The sequence below is a fragment of the Cyanistes caeruleus genome, chromosome Z (assembly GCF_971803275.1).
Source record: "Cyanistes caeruleus chromosome Z, bCyaCae1.hap1.1, whole genome shotgun sequence".
In the NCBI taxonomy this organism is placed as follows: Eukaryota; Metazoa; Chordata; class Aves; order Passeriformes; family Paridae; genus Cyanistes; species Cyanistes caeruleus.
Genome location: NC_141732.1, coordinates 57220029 through 57239571, shown reverse-complemented (window position 1 = coordinate 57239571; position 19543 = coordinate 57220029). Strand labels below are relative to the sequence as shown.

The following is a 19543-nucleotide window of genomic DNA, read 5'->3' as shown; positions in this document are numbered from 1 at the left end:
TGTATATTCAACATATCTAAATATTACACAAAAGTAAGTGTTCTCCAAGAAATTTTCCTAAACTGAAGACTTGGTCATCTTCCATCAACTGACACATTGCACTTACATGCACCCTCCTCATTCTAAAATTGTCCTGTGTAGGCAGTATCTAGGACTAATTGATGTTTGGGGTCTGGTTATGAGTTGCAAAAAGTTTCTGATGTTCTCTGATCCAAGATAGCCACTCCAGTTGTTGGCAAATTCTTGGAGCCATGCAAGTTGCTGACCACAGAGCTGACAACTCAACCCAAGGTGCTCCATGTACCTACAGACTACACAGTGCCTGCAGGATTTACTAAGTCAGACTCAGCATTAGTAGACAACATGAAAATTTCTAGATTTGAGCAAGTTTTTGGAAATACAGAACCAATGTCAGAAGATGCTATATTACTGAAACTAACAATCAGTCCAAGTGCAAAAGAGCCACTGGAGCCATGACCTTACTAACAGAATCTGGAAAGACAACCAAAACTTCAGGTTCGCAGAGATGCGGTCACTTCGCACAAGAATTTTAAAAACAAGTACTATCTCTGTACATGTCATCCAGTTCAGAGTTCATCCTCATAGTACATCCATGATCAGGATTTTGGAGGTCCCAAGATCAGAGATAATTTATATTGATACTGAGTTTACTGGTAATCTAATCACAGCTTCAACACCTTACCACCCTTAGAGAATTTCTTCCTAATGTCTAATCTAAATCTATCCTCTTTCAGTTTGAAGCCATCCCCCCTTGTCCTATCACTACACACACTTATAAAAAGCACCTTTCCATCTTTCTTCTAGGCCACAATAAGTGTCCCAGAGCCTTCTCTTCTCCAGGCACATCAACCACAGCTATCTCAGTTTTTTCATCATAGGACAGAGGTTTCAGCCTTCTGAACATTTTTGTGGCCTCCTCCTCCGGACTCATTTTAACAGATCAGCATCCTTCTTATGCTGGGGTCCCCAAAGCTGGATGCCCGACTCCAGATGGGCTGTTATATGGCTGGAATGGAGCGAGGATAATCACCTCCCTTGACCTGCTGGTCACAGCAGTTTATGTTTGAATTTACATTAACTAGGAGATGTTTCACAGATCTAACTTGCAACAGTTTGCACATTAGTCCATGGATCCATGGATTGTACTTTTAAATGGTGCTAAACTTAAAATTTCTGTAATATGTAACAAAAGAGCATGCTAGGAAAAGTAATATTTGTTACAATTTCTGAATACAAATTTATGGATCATTTTATGAGGCATAATCCTTAAGTTATTCCAGTATAACCATTTACCAAAGAATTTTTGTTATCTTGGAAAAATGGAAGCTGGAAAAAAAACCCCCTGCAAAACCTACAACAGCACTTAAGGTTTCCTGGTCATTCATTTTCTCTCATACATATGACTACCTGCAGCAGTTCAAGAACAGCACGTGGCTGCCTTTAGCAGGCAGACTCTTTAATAAGGCATTTGCCACAGACATACCAAAGGACTTCTTACACTGAAGAAGGCAAAGAAAGGAACAGAAGCTTTTATTTCCCAGGGCCAATCCCCCTCAATTTCCTGCCACTAGAGACTTTTTCCCATGAAACACAAGACGTGAGCAATGAGGAAGAGAGCTCTTTTGGCACCACAACAGGGAATTTCAATGGACAAGACATAACAGATGATGGAGAGAACAAAATCCTCTTATGGTGATAGAACAGAGTTTGTAAAGTCAAGGTGGCGGGCAAGGGGGAAGAAAGATACAGGAATAAATACTGTAAAATGCTGGGATAAAAGTTTTTCACTCGAGTATTTGAATTAAACATTAGCTAAACCATAGCTGGCAGTCTCAGCTGTCTGCTGTCTGAGCCACACAGTAAGCAAGGCAGCGTTTCAGTCCACTGGCAAGAAGTTCTGCAAATTCTGTAAACCTCCCCCTGACACCTTCCTGCCTCCTCCTCCCCAGCTCATACCCCCTGTCCAGTATTAGTACAGTCAAAAGTACTTAACAGAGACATTCTATAACAAAACCAAAGGCTAGGGAGCCTTTCTTGCACAAAAACTTCTGAATGACAGTTTGCTGGCCATAGCTAGTCCCAGTCATATATGAGCCCAGTACAACACGCTCTAGACAGCATCCCATTTATGTCTCCCTGTGCTGTGAGGACCTTAAGTGTTTGTCATCACAATTCAGTGCTGCAATTTCAAGAGGAAGCTAGCTGCATTTTAGATGGTCACAGTGACTTAAAACCTTACGTTATATGAGAACATACAGCAATCTTGCTCTGGTTTGAAAGAGGCCAATAAATTAATCTCTTGTGCTTTCTTTTTATTCCTAGTAAAATTTGATCTCTCAGGTACCTAGCACACCATGTGTACCTGCCTTGGACAGTTCAACTCCATGATTGCTCCTAGTTTGGCGTTTCTTATGCTGTCCACTGCACCAACACAGCACCAGCCGAGCCCTGTACATGGAGCAGGAGTTGGCAATGCTCTGAGGCAGGCTCACTGCACCCTGAGCTGTCCTCATTGCAACACAACAGGAGCTCAGAGCACTGCCATGAAGCTGCAAAATACAGGGAAAAGATACATGTACAGATATTAGAAAAGCACCCCTCAAAGCCACAAGCAGATGGAGTTTACCCCCCCAAGCTTCCACTCCCAATATCAGCTTGCAGGTATCTAATGTAGCAGTTGATTAAATATGCAGTCAACTGTGTCAACCATAACTATGTGAACAGAGATAATTCAACAGGCTACTATGAAAAAATGGCTTTACAGCACCAAACACCTACTACAGGTGTTCTGGTATTAAGGTACTTTGTACATACAGGTCTATTGTTATTCTGGAAGTTGTTTATCTTTGGACAAAAAATGTAAGGCTCTGATGAAAACAGCTTTCTATAGACTACTTCTGTCAAAAAGCACTATTGAAAGCAACTGGCATGTGTGTCACAGCAATGAGACCAGATGGCCTGAACCTTTTTCTGTCTTTAGTTAGGGGTATTCAGTCCATTCCCTGAACATTTGCTCCAAGGAAGGGCTCTAAACAAAGGCAGACACTGCAAGCACTAAAAAACCTCCAACAGCTGTGAACTTGGAGGGCAGATTCACATGAGAGAGTAGACTAAAACACTTAATTAAAGAGTGGGGGTCTTCAATACATAATTTTTCAAATGTTTCCAACACTGAATTATTCTCTCTCTTAAAAATGGCTATATCTCTCCTAATCTAGTTATTTCATTGTCAAAGCATGCAAGCTCATATTTTCAAACAAAACTACAAATGTATCTTCTGGCCAGCAGATAGATATTATCCTCTCTCACAAATTGTGTGTCACACCGGATCTCCAGGGCCACTGTTCTGGACTGTGTCTCACTGCCAGACACTGCACAAACAGGGAAAGCAAACATGCACCATTAGCATGGGAGAGTTGAACACAGACATCCAGTAACAGACATCCTGATGTAAAATTAAAAATGTATGCTAAAACCAGTCTTTCCCCTGAGCTTTCCCAGAGAGCCTCATTCCTGTGCATTTACTTTCCCCAGTCCTCCTGCTCCTCCTCCCATTTCCTTGATAAAGATCTTATTTCAGTCTTATGTATCTGCCACCACAAGGCCAGCCACATCCATTTACGGATACTGAGCACTATTGCAATACATGGGCCTTGGGACTATCATACAAGGGGACAGTGATGCAACAGCAACCACATTTCATGCTCCTGGAGCCAAGTGTCAAAACCACTTCATTTCAGCCAGACACTGGCAAAAGTCTGTAGGACTCCTCAGACATGTCTCAAGATACTTCCATCCCCACAAAGTTCAGAAAAAGTCTCATTTAACCACAGACACAAGATGGCTTGGGCATTGAGCAAGTGACTACATGCTGCCAGGAAGTTTAGTATTCAATCTTCTGCCGATAGGTATACATATCCTGTATTCTGCTTTTAAACATCTCACTTTCTACAGTACCACCACATGGGACTTTAGTAGAGGTAAACACTAAAAAATACCAAGTAGTTCTGGTGTTACCTTGCTGTATGGTGATACTAGAGAATGGGCATCTCTTCCCTAGTAGGGTCATTTAACCCTGTGCAGAAAAATAATGTTTCATTTTAGCTTAACTTCATTATAATTCTTCAGTACGTTTGGAAGAACAAGGAGAAAAAGTAATGGAATTGAAGGAAGAATATGAAAACCCAGCTATTTTCATCTAGCTGAAAGTGTTGCCATCTATGATTACAAGCATGGAATGTATCAGCTTGTTGCTCAACCATTTCTACCAACATTTAACTGCTGGTCTCACCATCTCCTGCATACTTGGTGCAATTGCTTAAAAAAATTTGTAACTGTTTTTCTTTGCATACTTTGCTAGCTGGTCAGTTCAAGGCACAACAGGTTCTCCCAAGATCCAGGTGCTCAAAAAACACCATTAAAACCCTAGTTCCTTTCTATGACCTTAACCTTTTAGGTCAACTAAGACAGTTGACTGTATCACTCTTCACTCCCTTTTTTATTTTTTTTAAACACTCTTTACTCATACTCACTATTACTAATAAACCCCCAATCTAAGTTCCCAAAAAAGTCACAAGTCTAAGGAAGCACTCAGACTCATGGACTCTGAAGGGGCAGTGAATAACAACTACAAAAAACTTCTTTTACTTACAGGCCATACTATCTCCACATGCTTAGTCCAAACACATTAGCATGACCAAACTTCAAGGCAGCTTTTAGAAGGTTACACTGGTATTGCCTCTGGTTGGAAGGTTTATTTAGTTTTACGTATGTTTACAACAAGAATGAAATTTTTATGTAAGTTTAAAAAAAACCCCAAAAAACACAACTACTTTTTGAACACTTGAAGCATTCAAAACAGCACTGTGCATTCAAACAAGCTTTCCTTCTTCTAAGATTAGCTCATGAGAAAACAAATTGTAAAGTGTCAAGGGTTCCTTTGCCACCTTTATCCTATTTTCTTAAATAAAGAGCTTGTAATTTAAATTCTATGTATTTTGATACACTTTTTACTTTGTTCATTTCACAGGAATTACTTAAACCTGTTTGCTTTTTAGTAGTAATATACATTAAAATCCTAAATAAAAGAGCCATAATTTTACCATATGGATTCCATTTCCTTACGTTTTACCTACTGTGACCTCAATTCAACTTAACACAAGTAGACTGCAAATGAAATAATGAGAAGAACAGTTTCATCTTGCCAGGCTAATAAAATGCACTGTGCAACTATGAAAGACACAAAAATGCTAGTGTCTGTAGTGTGCCTCAGTATCAACCCTGTAATTAGATTTAGTCAGAAGACAAATGCAAGTCTTTTGCCTAAAAATGCCATAAAATTTATTTCTAGTATTAGGCGCTTTAATTTTTCAATTTTTCTCGGAAGAGAATTGCACATCTATCAATAAGTCAAATGTATATATATGTATATTTATGTACCTAAACGGACAAGTAACTTGTGGGCACTAAAATGCTGTGACAATCACACCAAAAAAGCCCCAAACCCAAAAATACTAACAAAAAGGCATTCAAAGGCGTTCATCCCTATGCAAGCAGTTGGAATCAAGAGTCACAAGTTAACAGGAAAGGTGACTGCCTGCAGCCTTCTGCAGAACCCTGAAGGCAACTGTCTTTGTGTGCAATCACACCACACCACAGCCTGGGGCCACAACCCCACCCATCAACATTGGTGGCAGAGCAGAAAGCCACTGCAGAAGTGGAGTGGAAGAACAGGAAAGTGAGGCTGGAGACCATCAGTAGAAAGGGCAGGGCACAGACAAAACTCACTACAGTGGCAGTGGGAAATCCAAATGCAGTCTTGTCTGCCCATCGTGTGTTCACACACATTGCTACCCACACCTCCGTGGCACTCCTCTTAGCTATTTGCATAGCAAAACCTCTGAGCCAGCAACAGTAAGAACACCCTAATTGTGTTGTTTAAGACACCTCAGCCAGCACACAGGGCCAGAATAAAGCACCAGGCTTACTTGTGGCAAAGAGGGACCCCAGGGACTGAGGAAAGTAGGCATGCTTGACAAGAGCTACTGATGCTCCGCCAAAGGCAAACTACTTGAGGTCCACAAAGAAGAGAATAACACAAAGGTTTTCTGCTTTTATTGTTATTCCTTGGTAGAAATTCAAATACAGATAGCCATTTAAACAGTAGATAATTAAGATCATGCCCTGCAAATGCTGCACAGGTTTTCCGGGTAAGTGAGGACCTTGTTCAATTTCTGTTTTGAAAATTATCTGTGTTACAACTTGAGGCCAGAAGAGTGATTCATAAATACATTTGTAGCAGACCTCTACTACCCAGAGGCTGCTTAGGGAAGGCTACACTTGAATGCAAGAAAAGAGAAAGACAAGGACGGGGAAGTGAAAGAGAGGGGAAGGGATGAGCAACTCAGACCTCCTGAAGGAAGTTTGGGAGGAAAGAGTTATCAAATGGATTCAATATTCAGATCATTGGAGGGCTGAAACCAGAAAGCTTCCTATTAACCAAATGCTCAGTACTGTAACCAACCAAAAGAAATGTGGTAAGGTGTAGCATAAAGAACAGAAAATAAGGATGACAGGCAGGAATTCTGGAATAAAAGAGAATCTGTGAAGAAAGCAGTGTCTGGGTCACTAACTCAGAGTGTAGAGCTCTTGGTCTACACTCCAGTCCTTTAAGGTAATTTGTCTAACCATTCGACTCCAGAGGACTGAAACATCTGTCTAGGAAAAGCCACAGAGCAAGAGCACCAGTTAATCACTGAGTAAATTGAAAATCACCATGAGAAAGACTGCAGTGTAGAAACCCTCAGCCTTGACATCTGGTCTTTATTCTTCCTTTGACAACTCATCATCTTCTGGTTCTTTCACAGCCAGTCTGTTGCAGGGTCCTTCTACCAACATCTGAATAAACCATCTGCTCACTTTTCCCACTTTCTGAAAGGAGCTCCAGAAAACACCTGAAATGTTGCAGTACATTTTTCCTTCAAGATACAAAAATAAGCATGTGAATATATACCATGAGGTTTAACTGCTAGAGCACATCTGCCTCTGCCTGCCTGGGTTTTCATTCCCAAATAATTATTACAGTCACAATATCTTCAAAGTTTGTAACTCATTCTTTTACTTACAGGCACAATGGATTTATTTTTTTGTTTAGTCTTAGTGGGGGGGAGAAACAACTTGTGCGTTAGGGATAATAGAACTGAAAATTTAGTTTCAGCTATAGACCTGACAATGACATTGAGCAATTAAAATACAAAAATGGCTTCAAAATCACAAGAACATAAAAAATTGCTTTATGTTGCATAATACTTATATATAGATATGGTAAGTTTAGGTGATGAGCAGGACCCTCGGGCATCCAAAGGCAGAGAAGAACAAAGCCATGGCAGTTCCTGTCCTCCCTCCAGCATTCCTGTCTTCCCTGGGAAGGCAGCTGACCTGCTTGTTGAACAAGTCTCAAAACTGCTGTGCATTCAATAGCTATTTCTATAGATGATATGGCCCTGCACAAGCAGGAACCACACACAGAATAAAGGGTGGAGGCACAATATCAGGCTCACAAGCTAGAATCTCACTCCAAAACCTCTTGGTTTAGCTGAGTGCACTGGTCCACACAGAGGCAAAAAGGCCCAGTGAATGGAGATGCACCTTCTTCATTCCTGCTTCACGGGTGAGATGATAAATTCTTGCAAGAGGAAGGCAAGCGCACTTGTACCTGTGTGGGTACTCAGTTCAGGGGCAGTGTCAGGTGGCAGTGACCTCACTTATCACTTGAGGCCTGCTTGCTGCCTTCACTCTACAATAATCAAGTGTTTACAGAAGTACTGGAGCTGATATTGCTGGCTCCAGGGTACCCCTCTGCCAGGGCTCTCAGGTAGGTCACTTCAGGAGCACACTGCACAGCGGGCAGACACTGCTTGTAGGGCACTTGCCCACGGCACTTTTGGACAACTCTGACCCTTATTTCTCATTTGCATACATACCCAGTAATACGAATTAATTTTTCCTTCATCATCGGGTGTTAAAACCATAGGAGAGAACGAAATCACAAAATGTTTGAGCCTTGAATAACAGACCTTTGAGCAAGGTTTAAAAAGAGCAGACAAATCTTGACCTTTTAAGTCAGTACATCCAGTACATATTTACTGAAACTTGAAGCTGTTCTGAGTGACAATGACACATCTACCACTGCACATATCACTGCAAAATCAGTACAGAGCAAGCTAGATGTTGTTCCTAGCTTATCACTAAGCCATTTCCAGGACAAGGCTTTGACAGCTGCACCCAAAAGATAATTTTTTTATCCAAACCATGCACTCACAAGTTTCCAACTATTAGTATTTGTTCTACTAAATTTCCTCTAACCTGAGAGAGACTTTGTCTGCAGCATTATGAATAACTTAATTTTTCGGGTTATTTGCTTATGTCTGCTGTATAACCCAAAGCAATTTCTGGGTTAATGGAGCAAGTACTGACCTGAGGACAGTCTCCTTGTTACCTTGAGCACATTTCCTCTAATGACAGTATCACAGTGATAATGCTTTATATCAATTGTGCAAAAAAATATCAGGAGCATATCAGAAGCATTATGTAAACACCCCAAAACAAGTATTTTCCTTAAAACAGCAATATTAAGACCACCAAAATAAAGGAAGCATAACTAGCATTTAATCACTGTTATGGCAACAACAGTACAAGCAATATACATAAACTTAACACCAAACTAAGTTATGTGTTTGCAATTTTTGAAGTCCCTATCCAAAAAAGAAATTTGCACACATAAGGGCTGGGCACAGAATTTTATTATCTTTTGTATAGCTGCAGTTTGTTTCCTTTCTTAAAGAGCTTCTTCACAAAAAGCAAGACTTTTTCCCAGGTTGTAACAGTTCTTCATCCAAGTTTTGCCCTGGTTTCCAGCTCACACTCTATGGACAGCTTCCTTATAATAAGGCATTTACTACTGGTAGAGGGAGCATATAAAATATAGCTACTCCCATCAGCCCAGGTGAGTTTTTACCATTCCCATTCCACAGAGTAACTATTTCTGTATAGACCCACTGTCACAACAAGCCTTGCTCATCACAAGTATTCCTCCTCTTCTTGGCCTCCACACAAAAGACTGTGAAGCATGAGCACATGTGAAACACCTTCTACCTAATTTGTAACAGTTTTCACACAAATGGTCAATTTTCAAGAAAGTCTATACTTTATAACTTCAGGAAATTGTATTAAAAAAAACTTAATCACAAGTAAATTTGCATCTGAAATGTGCCTGAGAAGCTACTGGAGACAACTTCTACTACTGCTATAGGAACCCAAAATTCTTAACTTTTCATTTCTTTGTCCTTTTGGGGAGGTCCAAACAGGCTTGTCCACGAGCAACATTTGCATTCTAGACAGAAACAGCCTACCAGTCAGCACCTTCCTGACAGTTTCAGGTAAAAGAATACAGATGAACATTACAGAAATCCACCTCTGCATTTATCAGAAACTTCTGCAAACATTTATGAAGCCACTTAATTTTTTTGAGTGTGACAACAACGAAACAAAACAAACCTCCCCTCCACCCCACCCCCCACCTCGAAAAAAGAGGAAACTACTAAGTGTTATTGCCATGGTTCAGTGTTATAGGAAACACCAGCCCTTGTTTGCCTGTTACTAACCACAGTACTAAGAAAGTTGATTCATTTTGTTCTAGGACAGCTCATATCTGTGTAATCTTCAGCAAAACCATGTGATCTTACTTCTCATTTTCTGTGTGTAGATATCAGTTGGAGCACAAGGGGCTGGCTTCACAAGTGATAAAAAAGCTGTGTATTTTCTGGAGTACTCTCACCCATTTGTTAAACATCACTTCCACAGTCAGAGGTGATATAAACCAGCAGATAGTCACATCCAGTCCTTTAAGGTAATTTGTCTAACCACCTTCAATAATCTACTGCCATGCAGCTTCGAATGCCAGGCCAAGGCTGGTTCTTTTCCCAGCCTCCACTAATCACAGTGAAGAAATCTGTGCTCTGCTGTGGCCTGAAAACCAGTATTCAAAGCAACTTCTTGGGTTAGATGTAGTGAAATCATGTTTACTGTGTGCCTCTTTTCCAAATAGCTGACATTTTTCCTCTGTAAAAGCTTTTCCCCAGATTTCTCCAAATATAATCCCTGCTCTACACCCAGGAGTCTTTCACGTTCCTTTTCAGTTAGACCACAATCTAGCCGTGCTGATATTTGTTCTGCTATACTGTATTGAGAAGATACAGAATTTTAGAATTGTTTACCATTGAATATAGGCCATCCAGTCAATTATAGCTTGGATAAATCAGTTGATCCTGAAAAAGCTAAAAATCCCAGAAACAGGCAGCACATACCACAAGTTACATCTCATCCCCACAGTTCTGAGTCAAGGGCAATTTTATCAGCTACAAAAAAAAGGTTGAAAAAGCATCTAGAATGCCAGTGTGTGTAAAAAAAAAGAAAAATAATAATTTCTGTCTTGCTTGAGTAGTCTACAACACAGTTTCTTCAAATTTTCTTAACACTGCAGCATTGCCTGACAAACACTGCCATGCCTTTTACTGGCATAGATTTGTGGAATTACAGCACTAAAGACAAGATTACTCCAAAAATATTTCTGCAATTCAAAACTCCCTGGGCAACAGAGAGCTGAAAGCAGCCCCAGCCATTTCAGGCAGACAAGGGTGTCAGCAGCACCACAGCAGAGGCAGCTGGGGACACCAGGGCGATGCAAGAGATGCTCCTTCCTGTGTGCCCCAGTCCACCTCTGAGTTCTGCTTGCACGTTTTCCTGTCCCACCACATGCACACTTTCCAGATCTCTATGTGCAGCAGTAGCACAACTTCAACATGATCTGCCATTATTCCAGGTGTTGGTGCTCATCCCTACTCCATCATGCTGGCAGACCTGCCTGTAGGCTCACGCTGCACTCCAGACGGGGGACCTGTTCCCATATAAAGCGATTCCATAGGAGGAGTCAAGGTCACTTCTTCCACCAGCAGAGTTGACTGAAAGTACACTCAAAACCACAATTTCAGGGTGTGGTTCCAGGGCAATTTTAACACCTCTAAATTCTGACTGCCAAAGTCCCACCTGGCCAGAAAATCCTCCCTCAGCCAGCAAGCGAAGCTGTGAGACCTGCAGTCACCCCTTACACAGACCAGAAGTGACTGCAAATCCAGCAATGCAAATCAGCTCTGCTAGGAGAGATTAGCTTCCTGACAGATTGGGTATCCGTGCTGGCAAGAGGTGAAGCTGTCCTCAGCAGCATGACAGAGCACCTGAAGACAAGTTCAGACTGCTGAAAAACCTCACCAGTTGCAGCAGTCTGGAGCAAAGCAGGAGATGGGATCCCATTGCAGATAACACCAGTTAAAAACAACATCTTATCAGTGATGTTGACCCTAGAAACAGGATCATGTTCCTAAAAAAATTGTGTCCTTGATTAGTTCAAGGGTTTTTTGCCTTGTTTCCAATACCCCAGCCAGAATATTAGGCACAGGTAGCCCCAGTACTCATCTATGATTCCTCAAAACATCTTTGAAACAACACTCTTAAAACACAAGTGAAACATTTACTTCAACCCTACAACCCTGCAGAAAAGCAGCTGCCTTAGTAAAGCACACTTCTGTACAGAGTCTGGGCATTTCCCATTCCAGCTGCCTCTAGATTAACCTGTGCTCTCCTCTCAGAAAAGGAGGCTCTAATCCCACAGATATAATCAGTTTATAGAACAGTTCTATAAATCAAGCAGGAAGTTATTATTAATTTCAGGAGGAACAGACAGTTAATAGCATGCATGAATACAAATTCTTCTACACAGCTTGAAGCCTGGTAAGAGTTGTTTTAAACACTTTACTAGATGCCATAAAAACTTTTACTGTGCTTTCAAAGAAGCAGGTAAGAGTCCACTAGAGAGGTCTGGCAGAGACCACATCCTTTGACACTCACTTTAGCAGAAGCCACAGACTGCTTAGTCTGATCTATGCAGGCCAAAATAGGCACCCGAGATGAGGACAGTAGTTTCTAACAGCTTTGGAGCCCGGCTGGCAGACAGGGCAGGACCACACCTGCAGGCAGAAAGTCTTTATGGGCTAGCAGCAGTTTGCCAGCTGCTGTGAGTCAGTGCTCTGAAGTGCTCCTTGAATCTGATTCCTGAAGAATTTATAGCTGGACAACCTCAACTTGGGCAATAACTGATAACAAAGAACTGACACAATCCCTCTGGATAAGTGTTTCTTGCTAGTGCATATTCATTTGAACAAAATAGTAATTTAACTGAAATCAGCCACCAGCACAGGTTCTTAATGGCTGTTTATTTGCTTACATATTTCAAAAGGTATTTAGAGGCTAAATGTTTCACTGTTCAGAGTTTATAGCAATACCATCTGAAGTAGTATCCCATTCCCTCCCTCTCCCACCACCTTAGCAAGGCTGTTGGCCACCAGACAACACACTGCCCCACGAGCCCTTCACCACCACAGGTCATGGCACTCTTGTCATGTACCGCAGGTAAAACTCAACTGGAGTAGTGCCAGGACAACATGCTGGTCTCTAGCACAGCCCTGTCCTTGTGTCAGACACTCAGCAGCACCCTTCTCCTCCCAGCAGTGAAAACAAGGCAGTATATGTTCGGCAAACCACTTCAAAGCCCAGCTGGCACCACTCAGAAGGGGACATTGCTGTTTTCTGAAGGTGAGCACAAGTGCCAAGGTGCAGGAAGTGCTGACCCATGAATGAGCTGTGTGGGACACAGCTCTTATACCAGCTTGTCTTATCAAGGATCAGCAAATGAGGCATGTACAGCAGGCATCCCTCCCCAGGATGGGGGCACCTGGCACCTGTCCCCCCAGCCATGGTCCCCAGGCCAGGGTGGGCACAACTCCTCCCCTGTCCAGCAGCTGTGCTTTCATTCCGCAACACGCAGTAGTAGTTCAAGGATACCCATTCCAAAAAAACAACGAAACAGCCTGAACAAGTGAAGCAAACACAGCAGGTTAATCATTTCCTGCAAGGAGCAAGCACAGGAGGGCACACTTGCTTATCATCACACTGAAATATGACCCACCAGTCCTGCCTGTCACTAACAGGCTTTTTCTTTTTTTCTTTTTTATTTTTTTTTTCTGCCTTACCTGTAGGGTTATTCCTAGTAAAATGTAGTCAGCTTCAATCAGCAACTGTATCAAGCAAACTCTGAGTTAGAAAATCATGCAACTGAAACCCCACTTATCAGAAGAGGAGAACTAAAAATCTGAATGCTTCATATTCCCTGCCTCAAGAATTGGACTTGATGTAGCACACTCACATATGCTATGAATCCTGTTTCCAGCACAATATTAATATTTCCTCTTTCAACAGCATTCAAGTATCTTTGAGCATGCTGTAACTTAGCTCTGTCCTTTCTTTACCAGTATACTTTAGGGGAGATGAACCTGCTTTGTACAAAAGGCACACAGAGAACCACTCCTACCAGGTGAATTATGTGCACTTGGTTAAATAAAGCAGTTAAACTTTTTGAGTTCTCATTCAGCAGTTTAATTATTAGCAACCTACAAAAAGAGTGGAAGAGATAAACAGTGTGTTTGGTTGCCAAATAACACCCATCAATAAAAAAGGAGAAAAGAGTTCTCGTAAGTCAAAGTTACTACAAGAAAGCATACACCCAAAAGAATATATATATGCATAGGACACTGAAAAACTTTTTTTGTTGGTTTTTTTTTTTTTTTTGTTTCTAAAGACTTTTAAAAAGCCCTAAAATCCCATCTGTTTTCACTTAGGAAAATCCTATGGAACTTTAACCAGAAGACATTTCCCCCTTTCTAGACTTAAAAACAGCCAGTTGTTTCCCTGCGCTTACTAGACAAGCAGACAAATTTACAGTTTTTTTATGTTAAAAGCTTTTTGAAAAGCCACTGGTTTGCAAACTTTCACATCCTGCTGAGCAAAGAAGCTAGGTGTAGTTTCATAGGGAGGCGTAGGCTGTGTTTCACTTCAGGTTTGCCCTGCTTGTCTCCACAGGCAGAGCAGCACTCCCCCATGAAGCTTCACACTGCTAGTATGTCTCATCTCCAAATTCCTAGTGCCAAACAGTAGCAATTCTGGGAGCCAGCACCAGAAGTACAAGCAACGCCCTTATTACTGGATACCAAAGTCTGTTTTCCCCTGTGTTAACCCATCATCTATGCCCAGTGAAACTAGCTTTCCCGCCTCAGTAGCAGAGGTGCAGACTTAGCTGCATCTCCAACAGAAGCATCTGCTGATGTTGGAGCACCTAGCTCAGTAGACAAGGACTCGGGGCATATATTAATTCAGCTACTCCCAGCATGTTAATGCCTAAAATCCTTTTGAAGTCCAGATACTCACAGCCTTACTCTCTGTAGCTTCACTACATTCCTGGAAGTGCAGTGAAGCCATTCAGATAGTTCACAAAATATTAAACATTTGTTTTTGCTCACAGATTCCAGGGAAATCTAGCTATAAAGGAGCTGAGAGTGCCAGGAAATGAACATTCTCAAAGACACACCATTATCTTCCCATGTTCAAAACTTCATGCTTAATCTGTGAGGTCCATCTGAGATTTACCCCTTTTTTTGGTCTTCATAATCTTCCACAGAGCAAAATATTTTTGTTATAAAAAAGTTGTAGCTGTAGTGTAAGTTCAAATTCTCTTGTTTTGTGAAACTCTGCTTCTGGTTGTGATGGGATTGAGAAATGAAGCAGGCAACAGCTGTAGCCAGACTGGAAACCACTACGTAAATTCAGTTGCAACGTGCCTGTTAACACAGTTTCAGCTGTATAAGCTTGGTTCCTTGTAATTTTATGTTCTCACTTGAATTGGTACTGGAGATTAATATCTGTCTGAAGGGCTCAGTGGAGCACCAACAGAAATCTCTTCTGCATCTCTTTTAAGCTAAAGACAGCAAGCAGAGTTGGAGGCACATTTCAACAAGTGGTCTGGGAAGCCACAAAACTTTCACCCTAATAGACTGAGGGAAGGCTCTAGGATTTTGCTCTGATTTTCCCATGAACCATCCTCATCCTGCAACAGCACAGAAAGGGGCTGTCTTGCTTGGTTTCATTCATCTATTTCCTGACTTGAAATATGGAAATGATCGGCTCTCAGATTTTTTTTCTAGATGTTCTTTGTGTTACTGTATCAGCAAAGCTGGTAAATGTACAACTACTTTTAAGTTAAGGATATGTCTTCCCAGTTACTCACTGTGCTACAAGTTCTTATGCTCAAGGAGAGTTCTTTTCCCCAATGGTATCCCTCAGCCTATAAAATGCAGCCAAAATTTGCATGTGCCTTCTCCTCTAGTAATTAAAATTAAATGCTACTCAACCATGCAGCAGTTTATATAGCACCTGGCTGAAAATTATGATAGTAAAACGCCAGCATTCTTCAGAGCAATACACAAACTCTGCTAGGAGCTTGAAGCCAAAAGTCAAAAGTCCAAGTCAAGTTAAATGTTTAAAAAAGTTCTATGCCACTAAAGCAAAGGGTCTTAGAAATTTGATAGCTTAACTTGGACATTTTTTTAAACTCCTTAGGAAATCCAGCATAGATGTGGTATTCTCAACAAAAGGAGCTGTTTGTCAGTAATCCAAAAGTTTTAATTACGTAGAGAACCTACAAATTATGATGGGCTTTCATAAAAGCCCAGATAATGCTTGTGTAAGTTTCCTAGTTAGAGAGTCGTTTCTTTTCTTCATTTCTTTAAGGTGCTGGGTCTCTTTGCTTCTCAAAATTCCAGACAAATGCAGTACAGATAAAGCATATGTATTTCTCTAGACACAGGCTAAAAAACCCAAACATACACCTCTACTTGTCACTGCAGACAAGGCTATGGCTTGTTCCTTAAAGTATGGAGTCCTCCATGGAGTTTTTTGGTATATTTTTTTGTTTGTTTTAAATCTTGCCATCAGTCTGGCATATTTAAGGAGCCTTCACCTAGAACCTTGAAAGGAAAGTCATTTCAAAGGTTCCTGCAGCAAAAATTGCATTCCAAAAAGAAGTGGATGCAGTGTGGCACAGCAGCCACAGCCTCTCACTCAGGGAAGGACAGAATGAATACTGGATCCCGAGCAAGCAGACCTTATTGGGGAGGCAGCATTATAAAAGACAAGTGTACTCTCATCCACTCGTGCACCTGGGGCAGGGAGACCTGACACCAAGAGCAGCTACAGCTCAGAACAGGAACGTCCCCATGGTAACTAGAACAAAATGCTCTCAACTACCATAGCAAAACATAAGCACTAAGAGGATAGAGTATATCTTCAAAGCTCTATTTAGCATCCTTAACATGGTCATTCTTTCCCGTAACAATTGAGACCTACAATCCTTAAAATACTCTGAGCAGCTCTGGCATTAAGGTAAGTCATCTTCAGCACCCAGGCAGGAACAAGACTCAAAGGATGAGCCCTTTGCTTTAAGTCAAAGCCTAATCTTTGGCTATACCAGAAGTCATGGCATACTGACTTCTACCTGTCCAGACCCACATATCTTAGGACCAGCCAGGCCCGGCTAGAAGTACGCAGGAAAATCCCTGCCGCTGGAGTCCTGCTGGTCATACAACAAACATTTCTGCATCTCAGGCAAGTGGGCTGGAGCGCAATGCTGCGCACCTGAACACTGCCCATACACGTGCAATGGCACAAGCAGCTGGGAGGACTGGCTTCACAAGCAAAATATTCACCTTTGCTAACACAATAGCATGGCACTCGGACTATGCCTGCAGTAACCACTGAACACACACCTTCACAGGGATCTCATCCACCTACTGGGTAAAATCAAAAATGAAACCTACACACAGGTTCCACAAACTGCCCCAACAGGGAGCATCAGCAGGGTGAATCTGTCATCAGTAAGTAGAAATGCTCAGAAGAGCGTGGCATTCTGCAAGCCGAAGGTCTTACTGCCAAGCACCACTTTTTCTACTTGCCCTAGGTGGAATCGAAGTGGCCCCTAACACTGTTAAGGAGTTTTGTGTTTCTTTCTAAAAGGAGGTTTCAAAACCGGTTTTAAACAAAGCTACTACGATAAGAGCTGGGAAGTTGCTCATTAGACCACAGGATGCCAGGGCTGTTTTGAACTTTGCAAATCGTTTGTGCGTTCCCATTTTGCAATGCCTGAAGTATCAGAGGCGTTTCTTGTAGGAATGGCACAGCCATGGGCTTGCGCTGCTCTGCCCCACAGGAGCCAGAAAAATCAGAGGCAGGTGCAGGATCCCAGCACGGCACAGTACGGGAGGGAGAGACCAGCTGCTGGAGGAGGTAAGGGCTTCAGGGGTTTTTCTTAAAGATACTTTCGGGAGTAAACACACCCCCTCTGAAAAGAGATACCCAGTACCTGCACGGTCTCTCCCCTCATCCCAAGTTCTTAAGAGTTGCAAAGGTCTAAGACAAAGTTATAAAACTAGAAAGCAAAGGTTTAATTTTACAGTCCGAAATTCCGAAGTGGTAATCCAAAGGTTACCGAGTTACAACCTGAAATTACAGTCGTAACTCTAGTTACGAAGTTACAACCCAAACCCATACCTGTAACACCAAATTACAACTCTAAAACCCGAAGCTGGACCTCTAATCTAAAACTCCCGAGCTGCAATGCGGAATTACAGCTATAAGCCATTCACAAAGTTACAGAACAAAACGCAGCCCCGTGAAAACCTGTTCAAAACCCAGCCGGAGCCGGCTGCGGGCTAACCTCAAAGGAGCCGGAGCGCTGCGCGCTGCCGCAGAGTCTGCTGGGCGGGTTTTATTTCGCCTCCAACTCGCTCTTTTACTATTAAACCAAGAAAGCAGCAAAGGAGCGCAACAACAAAAGGGTGGGGGGGTGGGGTGTGGAAATTTGCTGAGAAAACGTCTCGAAACGCCCCCCAGGACCCCACTCACAGCCGTAGCGGGGCCGCTGCAGGGACGCCAGCTCCTCATGGTGCATCCTGCCGCCGCCGGGAGGGACGGCGCCGGCCCCCGCCCGCCCTTCTTATGCGCGGCCCGGGCCCCGCTGATTTGCTGCGGCCGCGCCGCCACCGCCCCGCGCGGGGCCGGGGCCACCCGGGGCGGCTCCGGCGGGGCCAGCGGGGCGGGAGGGGAAAGTGCCAAAAACACCAGGAAAAGGGGAGAAAGAAAGCGAGAGATGGAGGCGGGGGGGGGGGAAGAGAGAGGGGGGAAAAAAAAAAAAAAAAAAAAAAAAAGGAAAAAAGGAACGCGGCCAAAGCTCCAGGGAAGAAAGCAGAAAAAGAAAAAGGGAAAGCAAAGGAAAACAAGGCAAAACAAACAAACACAAAAAAATCTCCCCCCCCCCCTCCACCTCAACCTATGGACCAACAAAAAACAACAACAAAAAAAACCCACCCAAAATTCAAGACCGAAAGTAAAGAAAAAAAAAAAATCAACCCAAAACCCCCTAAAAACACAAAAATAAACAAATAAACAAACAAACAACAACAAATAACAATGCAGAAGACAACCAGAAGCAAATCCCCAAAGAAAAAAAAAAAAGAAAAGAGAACCAAACAAAACCCCAAAAGCAAATTAAAAAATCCAACCAGAAAACCAAAAAATAAAGTGGAAGAAACTAAATCCACTTCCCCCCAAGCACTAGCAAAACAAACAGCAAATGAAACAAACAAGAAAAGTGAAACAAAACAAAAGGTACAATAACAGTCCCAAAACCAAAAATCAAAAAGAAGAAACCCTTCCCTCCCATATGCAGAAAAGAACACCAAACCAGCAATCCATACAAACCCTCTGAAAAAAGGGGAAGCAAACCAAAAAACACCACCCCAAATCACCAAACAGTTCAAATAAACCAAATTCCACAGGGTAGAAGGCCAAGGAGACTCCCCTATGGTGTTCTGTCAGACCAGACTCTGAACAGAGGTGAAGAACCGTGTCTAAGACTCCCTCCTGTAGTTTTACTCTTTTGAAAAATTCTCACTCCCCACAAGCAGTATTTCTGCCAAAGCACAAAGCCACCACCATAATCTTCAGGGCACCTTTGGAGTTGGATACTTGTTTGGACCTGTCCCATGTTGGTGCTCCTTTCTAAGGGGTTTTGTGAGGGAGCTAAGCACATTCCTCCATTTGGCACTCCTCTCCAGGGTGTCCCTGTCCTGATTTTGGACAGCTGAGCAGCAAATCCATGAATCAGTGATGCACATTTTGTGGCCACAGGCTCCAGGTCATTATGAAATGCACTTGAAGATGGTCAGAGACAGAGCTTTCTCAAGTGGAGGTGCATTACAGGGCAGGACTATATCCTCTTGACAACTGCTAACCCCTTACCATGAAGTTTTATGGAAGACAGGATTGAGGTAATGTCTGTGCACAGCCACAGGCTGCCTGTGGGACACAACGCACCTGAGCACGCTTGTATTCTAGTGACAGGTACCAGCTGACTCTTTACGTGTGTTTGCAGGTTGTCTGGAAGATTGCAGTCATTTGTGCTTCAAAATAAAACACTGCTGGATCTACAGAGTCTTCTCCACGGTTTTCCACACGTTTGAGGATG

General features: G+C 42.4%; 1 protein-coding gene across 8 annotated transcripts in view; it reads right to left on the bottom strand.

Moving 5' to 3' along the window:
• The window catches only part of IQGAP2 (IQ motif containing GTPase activating protein 2), a 124970-nt gene extending 106900 nt beyond the window's left edge, over nucleotides 1-18070 (bottom strand). For 3 of the 8 annotated variants that reach the window (XM_086869185.1, XM_086869189.1, XM_086869187.1), the window contains exon 1: nucleotides 17923-17983. In XM_086869185.1, the coding sequence (XP_086725311.1) occupies nucleotides 17923-17968 (46 nt within the window). In that variant the 5' untranslated portion in view covers nucleotides 17969-17983. Of the gene's footprint in view, nucleotides 1-17922 lie in introns of all 8 variants that reach the window. The other 5 variants (XM_086869188.1, XM_086869186.1, XM_086869190.1 and 2 more) reach the window with 5 other exon arrangements.
• Nucleotides 18071-19543: the final 1473 nt, after the last annotated feature.